The sequence below is a fragment of the Mastomys coucha genome, unplaced genomic scaffold (assembly GCF_008632895.1).
Source record: "Mastomys coucha isolate ucsf_1 unplaced genomic scaffold, UCSF_Mcou_1 pScaffold21, whole genome shotgun sequence".
NCBI classification, from domain to species: Eukaryota; Metazoa; Chordata; class Mammalia; order Rodentia; family Muridae; genus Mastomys; species Mastomys coucha.
The window spans coordinates 72,563,945-72,586,940 of NW_022196904.1; the positions used below are offsets into that span (position 1 = coordinate 72,563,945).

General features: G+C 41.9%; 1 protein-coding gene across 1 annotated transcript in view; it reads left to right on the forward strand.

The window, feature by feature from the left end:
* The window catches only part of Adamtsl3 (ADAMTS like 3), a 294,408-nt gene that overhangs the window by 209,158 nt on the left and 62,254 nt on the right, over window positions 1-22,996 (forward strand). The window contains exons 16-17 of the mRNA XM_031384883.1: window positions 4,903-5,192; window positions 12,485-12,614. Of these exons, the coding sequence (XP_031240743.1) occupies window positions 4,903-5,192; window positions 12,485-12,614 (420 nt within the window). The remainder of the gene's footprint in view (window positions 1-4,902; window positions 5,193-12,484; window positions 12,615-22,996) is intronic.

A 22,996-nucleotide genomic window follows, 5' to 3' on the forward strand; every position in this document is an offset into this window, starting at 1 on the left:
TGGAGCATCTTTTGGGTATATGCCCAGGAGTGGTATAGCTGGGTCCTCTGGTAGAACTATGTCCAATTAATGGAGAGATTTTCATTATCATGTGATTTATAAAAATTAGCATAACCTAATTTCTTTTTTAAAAAATTAAATGATTGCCTTAGCATAGTTGAATAATCTAAAATGGCCCCTTGGATGTTTAAATATCATTAACAGTAAATATTTCATTGCTAGTACCACATTATTTTAATTATTTTATCTTTTTGAAATACTTTTTCAGCTTTGTTCACATGTATGAATGTTTTGCCTGTGCGTTTGTCCATCTGTCACCCATAGACCTGTTGTTCTCCAGGAGGCCAGAAGACAGTGTTTTAGTCCCTGAAACCAGAGTGACAGATGTCGTGAGTTACCATGTGGTTGCTGGGAACTAAACACAGGTCTGCTGTGAAGAGCTAGAGAGATAAGATAGGATTAGATAGGACTGGAGGCTAGAGAATGACTCGGCCGACAAGAGCACTGGCTTCTCTTCTAAATGTTCCAGGTTCAATCCCCAACACCCCCATGTCAGCTCACAACTATCTGCAACTCCAGTGCCAGGGGATTTGATACCCTTTTCTGGTCTCTGTGGGTGCTGCACATGTGCGATACTCAGATATATGTGTAGGCAGAACACCATACATGTAAAATAAAAATAAAGGTAGATTTGGTTTTTATAGAGCAGCAAGTGCTTTTAACACCTCTCCAGTTCCCAATTCTAACCTTTTAACTCTAGTTTTTCTATCAAGTTAAGCAATTACTCTATAATTGCTCCTTCTTTTTAAGATAATCTTGGCCGTTTTCAGTCTTCCATAAATTTTTAGCGTTGTTTTATGTCCTTTTGGTCCCTAACTCTAATAGCCTCAGATATTTAGATCCAAATTATATGGATTTGGGGAAAAATAGCAATCATTGCAGTTCTGAGTCTTGTGCTCTGGGGTATTTGTTTAGATCTCTGGAGTCAAAATCTGTTCAACATTTCAATTTTTAAAATATTAAATTGCATTTGTTTATTAGTATACATACATGGGCATATATGTGCCATAGCATATCATCAGAAGAGGACCTCCAGGGGTCAGTTCTCCCCTCCCACCATACAGGTCTTATGAATTAAGCTTGGGTTGAGTTAGGCTTGACAGAAAGCATCTTAACCTGCTATGCCAACTTACTGGCCCTTTACCCAACATTCCATAGTTTTAGCTATGTGAGACCAGCATATTTCACATATAATTTTCATTTATATGCTCACAGAGTTATGGAAAGTTTCTTATATTCCTAAGGCTTGGTTTTGCTCACTTATAAAATTGAGGTAATTTAACAATTAAGTTGAGTAATATATGTATATATTTAGTATAGGGTCTGTCCGCTAACACTATGTTAGCTGAATTCTGTAAAAATTTGTCACTATACATATATTACATGTCCGTGTTTCATATTTATGCATGGATCTATTTGTAAATTATCTATTGGATTATTTTTCCCCAAAATTTTCAGTTAACATTGTTTTGCAACTATCAGATAAATTTTAAACCATGATACCATGTCTATTTGGTTTACTCTTTGGAAGGAGAGTAATTTGTCTGTCTATTGAGACAAGGTGTTAGCTGGCAGACTACATGTACTGTAAAGCCCAGGCTGGCATCAAACTCACCATTCTCCTGCCTCTACCTCTCAAATGTTGGTATTATAGATGTGCAACATCATGCTCTCCCTCTGTTGCTTTTTCCTGATATTTACACCTTCCTTTTTGACCTTTTACTTTACCTCTATACTAGATAACCTTTTCTCTCTTTATTAGCTGCTATTCTTTTATTGTTTAGATATTTGCATATTTGGATATTTTCCCATATAATTAAATTTAGAGTACTTCTCTGAGACAAATCCAGGTACTTGTGTTTCAGTAACATTAGTAAATAATAAAGGCTTACTTTTTATCATTTAGTGTGTGTGTGTGTGTGTGTGTGTGTGTGTGTGTGTACGAATGTATGCATGTGCCTGCATGGGTACCACAGCATGAGTGTGGAGGTCAGAGGACAACTAGCAAGACTGATTCTCTCTTTCCACTGCGTGGGACCCAGGGGTTGAACTGAGATCATCAGGCTTGGCAGAGGGCGCCTTTACCCACTGAACCATTTTGCCAGCCCAGTAAGGGATATTTTAGAACATAGATCCAGATTTTTCTGGAGTTCATGAAAATTTTTTTCTACTATATTTATTTTTATTCTATTTCTTCTCTTTGTTGTACCTTAAAGTTGTAGAGTGGACATTCTCATTTCCTTGTTGCTTGTGGGCAGGGGGATTGCCCTCCATTTCTAGAGATCACTTGCGTTCTGTGGTATGTGGCCTCTTCCACCTTTGGGCCAGCAGCAGAAGCTGAGTGCTTCCCAGGCTTTCAGACAGGGCCCTCAGCTCCGGTCCTGCCACATCTCTGACTTCATCCTGAGAAGCTCCTGTTTCTAAAGACCCGTGTGATGAGACTGGTCCACTATGATAACACAGGGTTAACTCTAAATTCATAACCTTAAGAATCTCAGTTGGATGCTTCTTGCTGCAGGCTATGACATAATCATGTATTTCAGGGGTTACAGTATGGGGATATGTGGGGGGATCCTACTCTGCCTACAACTCTAGGCTTCAGGGTTAGAAATTTTTCTCACATTTTTCTGGAAGACAGTATACTTTCCTTATTTTATTTTTGAAAATGTTTTGTTTCACATTTCTGTCTCAATTGTCTTCAATATTGGATCACCTAAGTTCCTCTGACTGGGACCCTAAAAATAGCAGTTTTCATGATCAGTGTTATGGGCCATAGTATATACATGAGTCTTTTCTGTGTAAAGTGCACTATCAATGATTTTTGACAGATGCTCATGTCTATGCCAGTGGGGCGGGAGGCAGAGTCAGCAGTTATCTTTAGGAATGGCTCATCAAGGGAAGTGAGTTTCTTTATGTCACAACAGAAAAGAATTTCAGTACACCAGAGTTTGAAGTGAAGTTGGAGATTATTGAGAAGAGAGTTTAAGGTAGGTGGAAGCCTGGGGGTTATCAGACTGAGAGGTTAATCTGTACCCCAGCACGTGGGCTCCCAGGGAAGAGTCCCTCAAGCATGTTAGCAGACAGCCTTACATATAGGATTCAGAAAGCTTTTGGAAGTTCTCTGTTCAGGGGCTTGGTAAGCTTGAAACATTAATATTGGGACCTGCAACTCCACATCTCAGCAGCAGCTCCTGACTTCCCGTGCTATCTAGTAGCTAGACATGGTCCCCTGTCTATAAAGGGATTCACATTGTATTTATCTCACTTACCATAGTGAGAAGTCAAATATCATAGTTTTAGGGGAAGTGTTGCAGCAAATAAACCTGTTGATGGACATTACTAAAACAAGTTTTCCAACCACAACCTGTCCCTTAATTCTTTCACCTATTGCTTTATTTCACTTTAAATTTTTTATTAATGTATTTTGTGTATATGTGTGTTTGCATGTGCATGCCTGTGTGTGTGTATGTGTGTGGTGTGTGTGTATATATATGTTTGCATGTGCATGCCTGTGTGTATGTATGTGTGTATGTGGTGTGTGTGTGAGTGCGGTATGTATATGTGTGTGTGTGGTGTGTGTGTATGTGTGTTTGTGTGTTTGTGGTAAGTATGGGAACTCATGTCATAGAGCACCTGTGAAACTCAGATGATAAGCTTTTGGGGTCAAGAAGGAGTCACCTTCTACCTTGTTTGAGACAGTCTCTCTTGTCTCTGCTACTGTGCTGCATATTTCAGGTCGTCTGCTCTGTGAGCATCTGGGTAATTCTCCTTTATCCACTTTGCCATGGGAATGCTGGGATTACAGTAGCCTGCTACCACAGCCAGCCTCGGACATGGGTTCTGGGGATCAAGCTTGGGTTGTAAGACTCACACAGCAAACACTTTTACTCATTAAGCCATCTCCCTATCCTTATCCTATCAATTTATTAATATCCTGTGATACAAAGTATTGCTTCAGAGTATCTTATCCCTACTGAACCTGCTTTCATGTTGTCTGAATGCATACAAGGCTTAGAAATATTTCTGCAGAGGGCTGGAGGGTATTTTAGGTTATGCAGGATAAACAGTCTGTTATAAACACACCCAATTCTGTCCAGTAACAGAAAGACAGCCATAAACGATAAGTTGACAAATGAGTGTAGCTGTGTCCTGGGTACAGTTTTTGCCATAGACACTAAAATGTGGGTTTTATTTAATTATTGTGTGTCATAAGATAGTATCCGTTTTCATCACCAAAAGTGTCAAACTATAAGAATTACTTGTAGCTGATGGGCTCTTTCAAGAACAGTTACAGACGAGATTGGTTTGAGAGGCCCAGTCTGATGACCTTTGTGACTTGGGTAATAATTCAGGATAAAGAGTAAGTGTTTTACTCTAAGATGCACTCCCACCTATGATTGAAAACATTCAAAAGCCCAGGAGTTTGATAAACAGAAAGAACATCACAGCTTCATCCTCTGTGAACATAACCACCTTTTCCTGCAGCTTAGCTGTTAAATCTAGAGAAGGTTCAACACTCTCCCCGTTACAAACAAAAAGCTCACTAAGACTGGCTGAATAGAGAGCGGCAGAAATACCCATCTGGTCAATAAAAATCACATAGTTATCTTTAAATGATGGTTTATTTATTATATCTTAAGAAATACTGTCATGCTTCACATTGGTCTTAGCATGTAAGTTTTTGTGTGGAGGCAAAAGTAGCATGTCTTTAATGAAAAAAGTCTCTTTGTCAGTTGTAAGATCTCAAAACATGGTAACTACATAAATTGCAGTCATTAGAACCATAGAATCCCTCTTATGGCCCACATGTGACACCTCTTTTTGGCTTCTGGTTTTCCTCAGGTTCATCCCAGAGCCCTGGTCAGCCTGCAGCACCACATGTGGGCCCGGCATTCAGGTTCGTGAGGTGAGGTGTCGGGTGCTCCTCACGTTCACACAGACGGAGACTGAGCTCCCTGAGGAGGAGTGTGAAGGCCTCAAGCCACCCACCGAACGACCCTGCCTTCTTGAAGCCTGTGACCAGAGCCCTGGGTCTCAAGAACTGGGTGGCCCTCTCCAGGAGAAGAACAGTGAGATGACTTACGACTGGGAGTATGCTGGCTTTGCCCCCTGCACTGCAACATGTTTGGGAGGTATTCAGACTCCATTCTATGGAATAGATATGTGGTTTGTTGCTAACAGTGTGACCTTGATAAGCTAGATATGCAAATTAGTGATAATCCCAAAAGGGTTGAATTCATTCAACAGCAAAATGATGCTTTTTCTTTCTTTTATATTTGGGAAATATGATTACTGGCTTCCCTGAGAGGGGAAGAGGTCCATTGGTTAGTATGGAATAAGTTAGGAAATGCAGAATGGATATTTTGAAGCAATCTTATGTAGAAATCAGAGTCAAAGAATGAGGCACCCTGGGATTGCATATAGTTGCAATCCCAATGGTCAGTAAGATGCATCCTGAGAAAATGTTTCTGTTCACTCCTGCAGACCGGCCAGCAACCAGTATAGAGCACACTCACCTCACCCCCATGATGGATGGCTGTGTATATGGATAGGTGATATGCAGAGCCAGGTTAGGCCTATGAGGCAACTAGTGTGTATAGCCAGGTTCTCCTTAGAGGGGAGAGTTGGGTGTCTTAGTTAGGGTTTTACTGTTGTGAACAGACACCATGACCAAGGCAATTCTTATAAGGACATTTAATTGGGGCTGGCTTACAAGTTCAGAGGTTCAGTTCCATATCATCAAGGCAGGAACATGGCAGCATCTAAGCAGGCATGATGCAGGATGAATTGAGAGTTCTACATCTTCATCTGAAGGCTAATAAGAGAAGAGTGGCTTTCAGGCAGCTAGGTTGAGGGTGTTAAAACCCACACCCACAGTGGCACACCTACTCCAACAAGGCCACACCTCCAAATAGTGCCACCCCCTGGGCCAAACATTCAAACCACCACCTTCCACTCCCTGGCCACTATAGGCTTGTTCAAACATATGAGTCTATGAGCGACATATCTAAACATGGCATAATGCAAAATACATACAGTCCAACTTCAGAAATGCCCATAGTCTATAGCAGTCTCAACAATGTTCAAAGTCCAAAGTTCAAAGTCTCTTCTGAGACTCATTACAATTGCTTAACTGTAATTCCCAAAGCAAGACAGAAAACCAGCTGGGCAAAATCCAAACTCTGCATCTCCATGTCTGATGTCTAAGTAGTCTTCAGATCTCCAACTCTTTTTTTCATCTTTGTTGACTGCAACAAACTTCTTACTCCTGGGCTATTTCTACTTCCTCTTAGCAGCATTCCTCAGCAGATGTCCCATGGCTCTGGTATCTTGAACATCTTGGGGTCTCCAAGGCAACTTCAACATTACAGCTTCTTGTTCCAATGTCTGAGAACCACACATGATCTTCTGGGCTCCTCCAAAGGGCTTGGGTCACATCTCCAGCTCTGCCCTCTTTAGCACTCTAGGCTCTGGTTGCCTCCACTCCACTGCTACTGCTGTCCTTGGAGATCGTCCAATGGTACTGGGTCTTCCACTGCAACTAGGCTTTACCAATAGTCTCTCATAGGCTCTCTTCATGGTGCCAAGCCTCAACTTCTTTGCATGACGCCTTTAGTTCTGAGCTGTCAACTGCAACTGAGGCTGCACCTTCACTAATGGCCTCTCCTGGTCTCTCACAGTGCTGAGCCTCAGCTGCTTGATTCACCTCAGCTGGACGATTCTACACATAACCAAGTTCAGCTGCAGCATGAGAAACAACCCTGGCTACCTCTGGAACACAGCTTTTGTGCTCTCAGAACACACTTCCCAGAAGATTTCACAACAGTGATTCTGGTCTCTTCTTAATCACCACTAATTTCTTAGCTCCAGCTAACCAGCGTCAACTGCCCCATAGTCCCTTCTATTCTTGAATCTAAAGCAAGAACCACATGGCCAAAGCTGCTGAGTTCTACTGCTTGCTGGGGCTAGAGCATTGCCTCACTTATTCTATTACCAGCTTTCTATTTTCCAACTGCCTAACCTTGGCTGCCCTGAAACATGCTCTGTAGATTGAACTTGAACTCGGAAATCTGCACGGCTCTGTCTCCAGAAAACTTAGAATAATGGTGTGTACCATCATGCCTGGACTTAAGCTTTTCTCTACTTTCTCTGGCCTTCAACTCAAAGATCTGCTTGCCACTATCTCCTGGGATTAAAGGTGAGTACCACCTTGCCTGAACTTGTTTTGCGGTCACCAGTCCTTTAATCTGTTTATCTCCTTGAACATAGGACTCAGTTACATTTCACTTCCTAGTGTCCTTTTATTACTTGGACCATATTATTTATATTTTTCCTTTCTAAGCTTGCTACACTTGTTCAAAATGCTCTTCATGAGACTTAACCAGAGAACAAAGTCACTGTTCGGTTTTCTTCAGACTTTCTTTGTTGATGCAATTAGTATAAATCTCTTTACCTTAGCTTCAGGTAGACTCTTCAGACAAGGGAAAAAGCAGCCATATTCTTCACCAAAATATTGAAAGAACAGTCTTTTGGCCACATATTAAAATTCTTGTCCTCTGAAACCTCTAGACCCAGGCTTCCACCGTTCAAATAACCCTTAGCAACAAAGTCTTTCATATTCCTACTAGGATGAGCCATTAAGCTCCATTTAAAGTATTCCACTGCCTTCCAAATCCAAAGTCCCCAAATCCACATTCTGCCAAACAAAGTCATAGTCAGGTCTTTCACAGCAATACCTGCAGTTTCTGGTACAATCTTCTGTCTTTAGTTAGAGTTTTACTGCTGTGAACAGATACCATGACCAAGGTAACTTTTATAAAGACAACATTTAATTAGGGCTTGCTTAAGGTTTGGAGATTTGGTCCATTCTCATCAAGGTGGGAGTATGGCAACATACAGACAGGCATGGTACAGGAGGAGCTGAGGGTTCTACCTCTTGTTCTGAAGGCAGTTAAGAGACTGGCTTCCATGTAGCTGGTCTTATAGCCCATGCCCACAGTGATACAATTCCTCCAACAAGGCCACACCTCCAAATAGTGTCACTCCCTGAGCCAAGCATTGGGAGTGGGTCTTGGGATTATTTAAGCCTTATAGAAATTTTTAAAAGGGAAATAGATTAGGAGGTAGCAGGCATCTAAGAGCTGCTTTCCAGCTTTCGGCTTAAAGTAGAAGAATGGAAATATACAGGAAGAGGCTGGGAATATCGCTTTAGTCAGTGAAGTGCTGACTACACAAGCACAAGGACTTAAGTTTGTTACCCAGTACTGGTGGAAAAAGCCAGGCATGGTGGTGTGGTGGTGAAGACTGCTGGATCCCAGGGACTCAGTGGCCAACTAACCCAATTAGTGAGTCATGTTTCAGAAACAAAGTGGATGGCTCCTAAGGGAACAACACCAAGGTTGCTATCTGGCCTTTTATGTCTACACACACACCACACCACACCACACCACATCACACGGATGCATGCACATACTCAATTGATGTGAAAAGAAAGCCCGGCCATCAGGAAAGCTAGATCTTTACTAACGAGAGAGAGCCCTAGTTCCCAAGTGATCCAGGACCCCTGAATCCTGTCCTAAGACCCTTGGCTCAGTCGCATAGACAGTGAGCACCCTGCATTGCAAGGTGTCAGTACCCGAAGTAGGTCAGAAAACAAAAGAAGCACCTAGTTAGGAGCCAATGGCTCAGCAGCCTGCTCTGTTCTTCCCGGCAGTCTTGAGATGCTTACTTAGAATACCCTAGTAGGTCAGAGAACTTAAGGCCAACCATTGTCCCACAGATCCTCACTCTTGAGAATGAACTGTCAATCTTTGCCCTCTGGTATCCTTGATTGTCTTTCCCTTCCCTATCAGTCTCTGAACACACCCATCCCTGAGCCCTGCTTTGTAACATTGCCTGCCACCTTGGCACTGAGCCTAGCTAGAGTGGCATGTACCTTACTCCAGGCTACAGCAAAGCTACTGTTTTGAGTCTGGGGCTAGCCTTGTGTAATTTAGAGAAGGAATCCTTACCTGAGTCAGGTGCACTGGGGCATGCCTGCAAGCCCAGCACTTGAGAAGTCGAGGCAAGGAGATCAGGAATTGCAAGGTATTCCTCAATTAGTGAGCTTGAGGCCAGTCTGAACTACATGAGAGCCCTAAGCCACCTCCATTTCTGTCCCTCTCCTGCTCACCTCTTCCTCATTCCTAGAAGTCCATTTCACCTCTCTAGAAAGTTATCCTTTCTGGTATACTTGGGCCGGAAACATAAACCCGCCTCTCTTACTTCCAGATCACATGGCCTCATGACCCTGGATACCTCTTCTTATGTACCTTGGAAACCTTAACAGTGGCTTGCTCTTGGCATATAGAAAGTGGCTCTTTCTCTTGATGAGTCCTGCAAGCAGTTGAAGAGAGTAAAAATTGAACCAGCTCACTCTGGACTCCTTTTACCATGCTCCCTGTGGAGATGTGTTCCCGACACGGCACATTAGCCGTCACTGTTTTGTTCTCTCCAAATCCCTTCAAATCTTGACAGGCCTCAAGCTGTAGGTTTTCTTCCAGCTACTCTTGATGTAATTGGTAACTTCCTGTCAGGCTCCAGTGATGTTTATGATGCCCTCTATAAGGCCAAATAGCCTTCAACAACCCTTAATCCTTACCAGCTGTGTCATCACAGGTTCCTGAAAAGAATTCACCTGGGTGGGACACTGAGCCCCGTGCACACTTGCTAAGGCATGGCACTGTTCTCTGGGACCATACCATATTTTCTTTTCTTTCTTCTCATTACCTGGAAGTTTGTAGTAGTTTGCACGTAATCACAATCATTAATCTTTTCAACATGATTCCAGGTGCATGTGTGTACACACACATATATCACACCAAATATTACATGCATACATACACATGAACATAAACATATATCATAATGCAACACATCACACACATAGCACACACACACCACCACCACCATCACCACCACCACCCCTTATATGTAAGGTGTGACATGAACTTGTCAGTAACCCAACTCAAAGTGATCTAAACTAACAAAAAAGAAATATATTTGTTCTTTGTTTTGTTTTTTTGAGATGGGGCATTACTATGTACCTCTGGCTAGTTTGGAACTCACTGTGTAGATTAGCTGTGTAGACAGGCTGACTTCAAACTCACAAAGAGCTGCCTGCTTCAACTTCGTGCACGAGTGTGTGTGTGTGTGTGTGTGTGTGTGTGTGTGTAACTAGTAAATGACACTTTTATCAAAACATTGTGGAAGTCAAGTATGAGGAATGTGGTCTCATGCAACAAGAGGAATTTATTAAAAAATTTCACTGAACACATTCACTAATGTATTCTAAGCACATTAATGTAGTGGCATTTATTTTGTTAGGAATAAGATGAATTTATTTGGATAAAATGTACCTTTTTTCTTTTTTAAAGATAGCTATTTGATCAAACCTCCTCCGACATGAGAAGGGCAAAATCACATTGTTGGATCAGCATGTGGTCTGTGAAATATTTTGTGGCCACCTTTGGAAAATATATTCTTCATCAATAAATATTCCACATTATGTAGTAGATTTTAACTTTTTTCTGTAAACGAAAAAGTATGTCATGAGTGTTTTATCCAAATGATTTCAAATGGTTCTCTAAGTCCCTCCCCTAGTCAGCCTCCATAAAAATGTTCCAAAATAGTCTGAATACATTCTCTAAAGAATTTACTTGTTACAAATTGAAATGTATTTGAAATATGACTACAGTTTACTAGATTTTAAAAAGTAAATAGAATCTATCAGGAAACAATGAGCAGCCTTTTCCTATGAGGATGCAAGGAAATTTGATGTTTTGAAATATAAGTTGTATTTTGGTTTGATCAGTGCTTGTTTGAAACACTCAAAGAAGATATCTGCCAACTGCATCCTGTTGTTGTGGCGAGCGTATGATGCAGATGAAGACAGTGGGGGGAGATTTATTACAAAGAATTGAAGAAGAAAAATATCTGTTGTAAAAGTATTTTGGCCTAGACTACATTCTGAAAAATGCGGTAAAATGGTTGAATTGAAACATGGCATTCAGAAAAAGGGCCACACGCTTGTAACATAACGGAATGTGCATCTGACATGAAAGAAAATATGCTTGCGTATTTCAAATAACAGTCACTGCTGGCTTTGCTGTTAGAAAATTTTCATCAAAAATTTCGAGTTATATTTTACCCAATTCCATTTTCCAATCATTTTTTCATTTTTTGTCTCACAGACAAAGAATACTAATTGAGAGTGTAGGCTTTAGGAGTCCCATAGATTGTCTGTCTGGCCTCCAAGAAAAACTATGAGTGTGAATGTTCACATTTATACAAGGGGCTCTTGCTGCATGTGAAGGTCATGCCACATTCTGGAATCCCTAGACTAGAAGACAGAGACCACTGAAATCAGAGGCAGGGAATTTGTTCTGCAAGGTTTTTATTCCCACTTATTTATCTATTTTATCTTTCTGTTCTCATGTGTGTGCATGTTAGTGTGTCTGTCTGTCTGTGTTGTGTATATGTATATGCTGTTTGCACATGTTTGTGCACACATGGGTGGAAGTGTATGTAGAGCTCCTAAGTGATGTCAGGAGTCATCCCTGATCAGTCATCCACTTTATCCTCTGAAGTAGAGGCTCTCAATCAAACCCAGAGCTCATGGATATGGGTTTGGCTAGTCTTCCCCAGCAGCTTTTGTCAGGATCCCATCTTGCTGACTTCTGAGACTGGAATTCAGATGAGTGGCCACACCCATTGATCTTTTACCTGGGTTTGGGGATCTAAACTCTGGCTCTCACCCTGTGCAGCAAGCACTTTAGCTTATGAACCATCTCACTAGGCCAGTTTTTAATCTGACCCCATTTCAGTCTTAATTTCTTTCTGAATTTCAAATTCCTTATTGTTAGATAAATAAAATGGAGATGCAGGTGCCATTTATTTGGCTTCATGTGTTATTATAGACTTAGGTGAAGGCACATCACATATTCGTGCTATGGGAGGGATTTTTGCTAATAAAGGAGGCATCACTCACTGCGGGAAATCACAATAGAATGATTCAAAGTACAACTGGATGTCTTGATGTGTGGTGATCTAGAAAAAAATGGTATTTTTTAGCAGATGTAGTTTTTCCTTGGGAAAACTGTTACACATGTTGGAAAGAAACACTTTGACTGCAGGGACACCCCTAGCTATGAATTCCTTAGGAAGCAGCTGATTCTGTGTGTAGGCTTCTCCTAAATGTTTCCAGGTACTAGATTTTGGTGGAGACTGGTATAGAGGTGAATGAAGTGGTACTAAGGGCTGGAGACCTAGACTTCTGATGCAGTCAAAGGGGCAATGTGTTGGTGATGTAAAGACTCCAGATCCAGTTTCTTTCTTTGAATGTAAGTTATTCTGTACATGTGCTGTTTCTCTTTCTGCCTCCCAGGCCACCAGGAAGCCATAGCTGTGTGCTTACACATGCAGACCCATCAGACCGTCAATGACAGCCTGTGTGACATAGTTCACCGTCCTCCACCAATGAGTCAGGCCTGTAACATGGAGCCCTGCCCACCCAGGTATGTGCTGTCTTACACAGCTAGAAATGATGTCTGCAAGTAACACCCTCTTTCAATGAGAAACTCGCTGCACATATGACTCACAAACTTATGAAAGTAGATCAGCCAAGCCCATTCAGAGTTTCCAGCTGCTCTTCTTACACTGTGACCCCAGTTTCTTTGGACTATATTCAAGGGCAACTGAGCTGGGCAGAATTCCTCTTAAGCCTGACTTTCATTTGCATCAAACATCAATGGGCATAAACTGGCCTGCTATTGCAAATCAGTCAGTATGTTCCTTTCTTCCTCCTAGTCTCAAAGGAGCTTCTCCCGCTGATGACTTAGCATCTGAGGGAGAGGTGGCCTGGGCCCACGGCAGGCACTTCATCATCTGTAATTGTGGAAGGCTTGGTGGTCTACTTGTTACCTGAAACTCCCACAGTATGCTACTACCTTCCTGTGCTGGTTAACCTTTGTCAACTTGACACAAATTAAGAGTCTCCTGGGAAGAGGGGATCTCAAATTAGGGACTGCCTCCATCAGATTGGCCTGTGAGTATGTTTGTGGTGCATTTTCTTGATTAACAACTAATGTAGGAAGGCCTAGCCCACTGTGGGCAGGGCAACCCCTGGGCAGATGGTCCTGGGTTGTATAAGAAAGCATGCTGAGCAAGCTACAGCAGGTAAGCCAGCTCCTCTGTGGCCTCTGCTTCAGTTCATCCTTCAATGATGGGCAGTAACTTGAAAGAAAAACCAAACAAACAAACAATACGTCCTCCCCATCACTTTCATTCAGTGAAGTGACACACAACACAGCAACAATGGAACACACAGAGACATCTTTACTCCTAACTTGCCTTGGGGCTCACCTTGTGGAGTAAGAAATGTCAGAATCCTCCAAAGAACAGGTAAGGGCTCTTTCATTGTAAAATGACTGTAACCTGCTTCCTGCCCAGGTCCTTGTAAGAACCTGGGATTTTGGTCCTCCTCCCTGGCTGTCGCTGGCTACAGATGATTATAGCTCGGCATCATTGGTTTGTCACACATGTCTTTCCCCGTCTAGCTTCAGCTGCCCTTTTCCTGTGTCTACCTTTATTATGTCAGCCACTCTTCTGCAATAAATTAGATGCCAAAAACTTAAGAGAGCCCATTCCGTATCCTCTCTCCCTCTCTGCTGAAATCTTAGCAATTATGCTGTCCACTAGCTAAGCTGCCATCACCCACTAAAGACAGGTTTTCAATGTCTAGGAGTCAAAATGATGGAGGAAGGTTATGGTGTCCTCTGTCTGCCATGTTGAGAGAAGGTAAGTGTGTTTTATGAGCACCCAGGAGATAAGTTGGAGATGTACATCCTTCCTTCATGAGCCTTGCCCTCAGAGAGGAGGCCAGCTCAGATGTCCTATGCTCGGTAAAAGCTTACCTGCAATGAGATGAAACAACAGTTTTGCCCATCTCTACATTTCTGACCTTGTTGCTATCTGTCAGAAATACTAGAAACTTCTTGGCTGCTCTCAGAGGCATCTTTCTAGTCTCAGATGGGATAATGCAGTAAGGCTGCCAGGCAAAGTGAGGCCCAGAAGCGGCACAGGGAAGTCTCTTCTCCTTGCCTCACGTTCACATCTCGGTGACTGCATTCCAGTGCAATCTACACTAGAATGCCCATTCCAGAACAGGCAAGAAAAAAAAGGGAAAGTTTGGTCTCACTGCCAACCAGGACACCCACTGTGTTAGCATCATCCAGAGCTTTTCATGAATATCAAACACAGTCAGTTCTTCATGTCCAAGGGTTCAACATTCAAAGAAATTGTGAAAAAAAAGTACTGTTTTAATGGCCCAGGAGTATAGCTCAGCATAGAGGGTTATGTAGCATCTATGTATATCTAACATATATAAGGCTTTATGTCCGATCTCTAGCCCTGTGGAAATTTGCATTACTTATCCTACACATATCCAAGTATGTTGGCTAATCTTGGTTGTCATTTAGACCCACCTGGGGAAGGGGAACATCTGTTGGGAAATTGCCTCCATCAGATTAGGCTGTGAGTATGTCTGTGGAGCATTTTCACAACTGCTGACTAATGTAGGGGGACACAGTCTACTGTGGGCAGCATTATCCCTAGGCAGGCAAGCTTTGGCTCTATAAGAAATGGGTAGCTGATCTAGGTGATCTTAAGTTTGGAAGCAAGCCAGTGAGTAAACCATATTCCTCCATAGTCTCTACTTCAGTGTATGCATTCAGGTTCCTGCCTTGAGCTCCTGCTCTGGCTTCCCTCTATGAGGAACTAGTAAGTGTTAAGACAAAATAAATCCTTTCCTTGGCAAGTTGCTATTGACCATGGTGTTTATCATAGCAACAAAAAGCAAACAGGACTCCTTATTTCTTGTCACTGTTTCCCAAGTAATGTAACAGAGCAGCTCTTTACACAGTGTTCACATTGTACCAAGTACTATGGGTAATCTATAGATGATTTAAAGTACATCAGAGGGCAAGTAGGAATACAAAGGTAATGCCATTTTGTCTAAGGGAGTTGGGAAATGGTGGATTTCAATGTCTTCTAGGGAAGGAGGTTGTTTACTTGCTGCAGATGCAAAGGATGACTTCATTTGGAGTAGTGTGGAGTGTGAATCCAATTGGAAAAAGCCATTCATAGGGATAATACTTGGTACTAAGTGGGCATACCTTCATGAACCAAGTGACTCTTCCAGGTTTCTTAGTTTTCTTCTCATTCTGATACTGAAATCTGAATCAAATGTTTTTGAAAAAGCTGAGGTTTTCTGTGAACCCACAGGGACATCATCGCTCTTTTACCGTGCATAGACAAAAATGTTATTCTTCATGAATACAGTTGAGTGTGCTGTATCTATATCCGTAAAGATAGTTCCATCTCTGTCGTGTTTTCCAGAAATGCTCAGAGCATAGCCCTGCCTTCCACACTGTGCTCACCCGTACATCAGAGCTCAGTAGATGGGTCCTGAGGGTCTCACAACACATGTAGGTATCTTCTATGGGCTTTAAACATGCCATGCAGTGGGATGAATTTGTAGCTACTCTCTGTACTATATCATAAATTTCTCTGCTACTTTAGTCAATAACTTCACATCCATTTAGAGATGTGGTAATGAATATGTAACATATAAATAACCTTGGTTTCTAAGTATGAGAACAGAATTATGGGTTCTTAGATTGTTGGTAACTTGCCCAAGAATACACAGTAAATAAATTGCATGATACAAAATCAAACACAGGAATGGAGATTTCTCATTAAGTACTATCTAGTCCAAACTCTGCCTTTTCCAAACCACAAAAAGGAAGCTGCTCCTAGTGGAGCCAATCTCTTGGTTTCCAGCCCTTGCTGCCTGCCATCGCTTCTCTCTACACCAGCCAGTGTACACTTTCTCCCTGTGGAAAGATGGCTATAAAAGAAATGGTCTAGATTTGTGCAGATTTTTAAATGGTGACTAGAGGATGAACCATGAAATTCTCATAGCTGTTAACTGAGACAAATCAAAAGAAGAGAAGAAAAGACAGCCCATGACACTGGAGTACCTTGTCTCTGTGTCACTTCATAGTGCCATGAAGCTAGTTCTCACCAGAGCTCTGTTCACTGTTTCTAGTCAAGGACACTGAAAGGGAAGATGTAGGAAAAGTAGACTAGGCACCAAGAAAACCAAGAAAAACAGCATGTTCCACAGCCTGAAGGCACATCCCCTGAGAGCAATCACATTACCACAGGATGAAAGGATGCCTCAGAACATTGAAAAAATTCTTTACTTCATTCTTAAAAAATTATATATATGTTTGTAGGCATGTAGATTGTTGAGTGCAGGTGCCCTGAGAGATCAGAAGAGGGTGTCAGATCCTCTGGAACTGGAGTTGCAGGTAGTTGTATGCTGGCTGATGTGGGTTTTAGGAACTAAAGTCAGTGCTGGGAACTGAACTCAGGTCGTCAGCAAGCGCAGAAAGGTTGAGAGAGTTCTCTCTTTCTAACTTGTAGGGTGACTACAGTGTGACTTCCTCATATGGAGCCTGCTGGTTGACTTTCTTTTACCTGGGCACTTTAGTCCACTTTCTTTACTTGGCATAGGCTTAGATTCCTAGGGCTGCCTTAACAAAGCACAGTAAACTAAGTGGCTGGAAGAACAGAAATTTATCATCTCTCAGATCTGGAGAAGTGAAGTTCAAAACCACAGAGTCAGCAGCGTTGGGTCCTTCTGAGGGCTGGGAAGGAGAATCATTTCCAGGCCTCTTTCCTTCCTCACAGCCTCCAGCAGTCTGCGGCTCGGGAAGAACATTCTTCCTGTGGTTTCGTATCTCCTTTCCTCAGCATGTCTGTGTCCAGACTTCACCCTCCCTAAGACACCACTCAGGTTGTCTCAGGCCTACACTAATGACTGCCCCTTAACTTAACCATCTGCAAAAACTATTTGCAAATAAATTCTCTATTACAGATGCTAGAAGTTATGCAATTTCAGCATCTTTGGAGGAGTCACAGTGCAACTCAGTACCATAAAAATTTTTGTAACCCTCACTCTAACCCTTGAATTACATCTTCTATGACCACTGCCATAAACACACACACACACATGCGTGTACACACACACACATGCGCATACACACACACACACACACTCACACACTCACTCACTCACTCACTCACTCACTCACTCACTCACTCACTCACTCACATGCACCCTGAGGAATTTGCTTTGGAGCTACGCTGTTACTTACTATGACCCATGCTAGTTCATGCTCCCTCATGGGTTCTGAACCTTTCTTCATACCAAGTCTTTCTCTACCAGGGCATCAGTTAATTCTTTCCCTTAAAAGGAATCACTGACTCATTTCTCATTGGCCAAGAGAAGGTCAATAGAATGTGAATAGGAAACTGACCTCAGACACTTCAGAAAGAGGAACTGTTGATGAGCCCAAGAAAAATGGAAATGGGTGGGGGTGGAGGGGACAGAGGGTGGATCTTCACACCAGCATTTCTCACTCTTAGGGATTTGAATAAAATAGTCTCTGAAATGAAAACAGTATTAGAATTTGGGGATTATTAAAGACTCTTGATCTCCAATATTCTTTTCTTTTCCCTCTGTGTTGCTGGGAGTAGAACCCAGAACTTCATAAATGCCAGGCAAGACTTTTACCCAAAACTTCACGCTCAGCTCCATGCAATCTTTTTGGGGGCAGATGATTTCAAGTTGCATTTTGCTCACATCTTGCATTGATTCCTGGCCTCCTGTGAGGTTGGGTCTTTTTCTTTTCTCCTCAGCTTAAAGTGTGATTAATTCCTTTGAAACTCTCATTCAATAAATTAAAAACATCCTAACTGGAAGCTACTAGTCATCAGTTTAGTGACAGTGATCCCATCTGTGATCACAGGACTCAGGAGCTGCAGCTCAGAACCCCCCAACACATGCATGGGCAAACACACACGCCTGTGCGCATGCACACACACACACGCACACACACACACACACACACCACACACACACTCACACTCACACAAACACACACACATGCTCAGCATCGAAAGTGTCAGACTGTCTCTCACTGGCCTAAAGAATCATTCAAATCCAGGAAATACAGGATGGGGTGACTACAAATGACATTCTCACCATGGTCAAGTAACTCACTAAATTAAGCCATGTCTTAGTTAGTGTTTTACTGCTGTGAACAGACACCATGACCAAGGCAAGTCTTATAGAAGGCAACATTTAATTGGGGCTGGCTTACAGGTTCAGAGGTTCAATTATCATCAAGGCAGGAACATGGAAGCATCCAGGCAGGCATGGTGCAGGAGTAGCTGAGAGTTTTACATCTTCATCTGAAAGCTGCTAGTGGAAGACTAACTTCCAGGCAGCTAGGGTGAGAGTTTTAAGCCCATGCCCATAGTGACACACCTACTCCAATTTGGCCACACCTCCTAATAGTGCCACTCCCTGGGCTGAGCACATACAAACCATCACACCATCCAAAGCTGAGCACTATCTGTGGGGTGACAGAGTCAGATTTGGTGAAGAATGACACACTTTGACAGAACCATGCATGAGATGAAAGCAGGATAAGTTTAGTTTATAGCATCCTTCTTCATTAGACCACCAGACCACAGGAGACTTGGCAGCTAATCTGGAAGGTGATTTTTAAGGCTGCTGAGGGATGTTTGCTGATTTGTTCCTGTGTCTGTCCCCATGCCCAGCAGGCTTCACTGTCTTAGCCACAGTTCTTACCCATCCCACCCTCAGCAACACATGCCACGGAGCTGCCATGCTAGAAAGAATGGAGTAGATAATATGCTGTGGTGAACCTGCACAATTAAGAGTCCGTTTTTATAAAAAAAAGAAAAAAAAAAGGAAATATTGTCCCTTGTTTCAGAGTTGTGACTTTAATAACATTTTCAAAGATTGAGAGTTATGTTGGAGAAAACCCAGGGGAGGCAAAGGTTCTATGCCAAAATAAAGGTAAGTTGACAAAAATGTTTTAGGTTCTAGAAACCAGTGGTGTAGGAATAACAGGAACAGGGGGTTGCATAATATTTTCCATATAAATATTTACAGACTCCAAGGGCAATAGCAGTAAAATATCACCCCAGGGTGAAACTTACCACTGAGACTGGGGTGGACAGTCTGCGGACCATTATTTATTCTAAGGCAAATGCACTTGATGTGTTAGCCAGGGGTTTCCAGTGGGTGGGGGTTGTGTGCTTATTTGCTCTTGTGAAGTTGCTTCCCCTGCCCTGTCCTGTAACTGCTGCATGATTGCTATTTCACAGAGTTAGCTTTTTCCAGGAGAGAGCCAGAAGTTTGTAGAAAAAGGCAGGGTTACGTAACAGTCTGAAGACAGCCTTCTCTTCTATCAAGAGTCAGCAACTCAGGAGAGGGAAGTAGAGAAGCAGCAGGCAAGAGTGATGTGGCTCTGCACCAATCTGTTACTCATTTCTTGAATTAAAATATGCATGAGTGTGCATACAAGCACACACACACACACACTCACACACACATAACCTGTTGCTCCCTTTCTGGATAAAAGTAGTACCATCTCCTATCTATTGGGGCTATAATTAATTGCTCTAGTTGCACACTTTTGGAAGATAATCATGCTGAAGTCATTCCTAATAATGTTTACAAGTTTAGGCCGGATAGTTTTAATAACGCAACAGACACTTCCTAAATAATTAGATATGTATTCATGCCAACAAAATATCATGTGTGTGTGCATGCGTGTGTGTAATTTGTAGACTTCTCTCATGTCCAAGGCTACAGACACTTAGGTATGATTAATTTCCAGTTCAAATAGTATTGTAGCCTCATGGTTTGCTCCAAGTACAGACCATTGGTACATCTGATATAAAAGGGAGAAATTAAAATGATAAATCCAAAGCAACCCAATAAAAGAGCTAGGCAAACTTGCAATGGAGCAGAGTATGGAGAGAGGAGGAGACAGGCCCTGTGGCATCTCTTTGCAGACTTGAGGCTCCAATGTAGTGCAGCAAATGAAAGTTCAGTTTACATAGGACAGAGAAAAGAGAAAGGAGGGAAGGGAAGAGGGTAGAAGATGTAAACAAAGAGAAGATCTTCTACTTCCTTCAAAATTCACCTGAAAGTTGAAATTCCAAAGCACAAGAGGCAATATGATACTAGCAAAAGCAATCAATGAACTCAACATTTGGAAGAACTTACTTCAGGTAAAATTAAAATACAAAAGCCATCTGGAAATGACTGAGGTTATGAGCATGTTTGAAGTTAGAAATTAATTGATATTACCCATATAAATAACTAGAAATCATGAAACAGAGATAGGTACAAATGGATGGAGAATAGATGGGTGTTACACAGAAACAACTAGAAAACTAGAAACAAAGAGTCAATGAAGATAGAGAATAAGTTATAGAAGAAGTGTCGGTGCTCGGGAACAAGCAGCTTCTACTGTCTACATGCTGCTGTTGCCAAATTTCCCCCCTCAGCACCAGCCCAGAAGCAATGGTGCCAAAACCCATGAGCTCAAACCCCTGAAACTGTGAGTCAGAAAGGGAGTGAAGATGTTGGCAATAAAAAGAGGGGATGCGGGCTAAAGTCCCACCACCCTCCAAAGACCTGTCCCAGTGGCTCTATCCCTTACAGGTTCCACCACCTGTTAATAATGCCAAGTTTGTGTCCACCAAGCTGGGGGCCAAACCTCTAACCCACGGACATTCCAACCTGCTTCTTATTCTACTTCTATACTTGAATGATTAGTTCTTCACTAACAAACTTCCTTTCATAAATAAATTTTTGTCTTTTGTATCATGTCACAGATACTACTGTTTCATTTTTCATTTTCCTCAAAAAAAAGAGCAGAATGTTTATTATAGAAAATTAGAGCAGTCCCAAAACACCCAGAGGAAGTTCCACTCCCAGGCGCTCTGACATACCCAGGATCAGAGGTGAGGAGGACCCAACATCTGTCCCAACACCAGGAGTAACTGGAACCAGCGGGACCAGATACACAGGAACTCCGCCAGCCCAGTGGCTCTGGTTCCTTCTGGTCTCTCAGGGCTGGTGTCCTGGGCAGACTTTAGGCGCAAGTTCCCCAGCAAGTCCTGCAGCAAGTCCCACAACACCCAGAGGAAGCTCCACTCCCAGGTGTTCTAACAAGCCCAGGATCACAGGATCCCAGAATCACAGGATCACAGAGACAGCTTGACTCTGAAGAGTTCTGACACAACCAGGATCACAGGAAGGAAAGGCCCCAGTCAGATTTAGCAAGGGCACTAGAGATAACCAGATGGTGGGGACAAGTGGAAGAAAATAAACAACACAAACCAAGGTTACTTGGCATAATCAGAACCCAATTCTTCCACCATAGCAAGTCCTGGACACACCATTACACCGGAAAAGCAAGATTCATATATAAAATCACTTCTCATGGTGATGATACAGGACTTTAAGAAAGACATAAATAGCACCCTCAAAGAAATAGAGGAGAACAAAGGTAAACAGCTAGAAGCCCTTCAGGAGGAAACACAAAAATCCCTTAAAGAACTACGGGAAAACACAATCAAATAGCTGAAGGAAATGAGCAAAACCATCCAGAATCTGAAAATGGAAATAGAAACAATAAAGAAATCAGAAAAAGAGACAACCCCGGAGATAAAAAACCTAGGAAACAAATCATGAATCATAGATGCAAACATCACCAACAGAATACAAGAAATAGAAGAGATAATCACAGGGGCAGAAGACACCATAGAAAACATTGACACCACAGTCAAAGAAAATGCAAAAAGCAAAAAGCTCCTAACTCAAAACATCCAGGAAATCCAGGACGCACTGAGAAGACCAAACCTAAGGATAATAGGTATAGAAGAGAGTGAAGTCTCCCAATGTAATGGGCCAGTAAATATCTTCAACAAAATTACACAAGAAAACTTCCCTAACCTAAAGAAAAAGATGCCCATGAACAAACAAGAAGCCTACAGAACTCCAAATAGACTGGACCAGAAAAGAAATTCCTCCCGTCACATAACAATCAAAACACCAAATGCACTAAACAAAGAAAGAATTTTAAAAGCAGTAAGGGAAAAAGGTCAAGGCAGGCCTATCAGAATTACGGCAGATTTCTCACCAGAGACAATGAAAGCTAGAAGATCCTGGGCAGATGTCATACAGACCCTACAAGAATACAAATGCCAGCCCAGGCTACTATACCAAGCAAAACTCTCAATTACCATAGATGGAGAAAGCAAGATATTCCATGACAAAACAAAATTTACACAATATCTTTCTACAAATCCAGCCCTACAAAGGATAATAGATGGAAAACATCAACATAAGGAGCAAAACTACACCCTAGAAGAAGCAAGAAAGTAATCTTTCAACAAATCTAATTCCACCTCTTACAACAAAAACAACAGGAAGTAACAATTACTTTTCCTTAATATCTTAATGTGAAAATTATTATTACCAACATATCCTAATCAATTGAAATCCAAAAATATGAGGAATTAGAAATTTGTTGATTGTCATCCAGTAGTCTCTCTAATTTGGTAATTGGAGAAATAGGTCCAACATTGTACAATCTATATACACTTTCTGTTTGTTTGTTCGTGACAGTGTCTGGCTGTCAACATAAGGGTCTTGAAATCTTGCTTCTCCTATCTCAGCCTCTCTATTAGTAGTTTTGTTTATTTTATGTCTTTACACTATACTATGGTTTTCAGAACAGCTTATATATTTCAAAAGTATTTATATGCCCAAAAGAAACATAGACGATTAACTAAGGAGGTGGCTTGTAAGAGAACAACAAAGAGTGAGACTGAATGTTTTGCTTGACATTTGTAACTGTTGTATCACGTTTGAAGAGGACTTTATAAGGTACTCTTTCTCTGAGATGAATGCTTTTCCAAATTATCACAGCTAATGAAC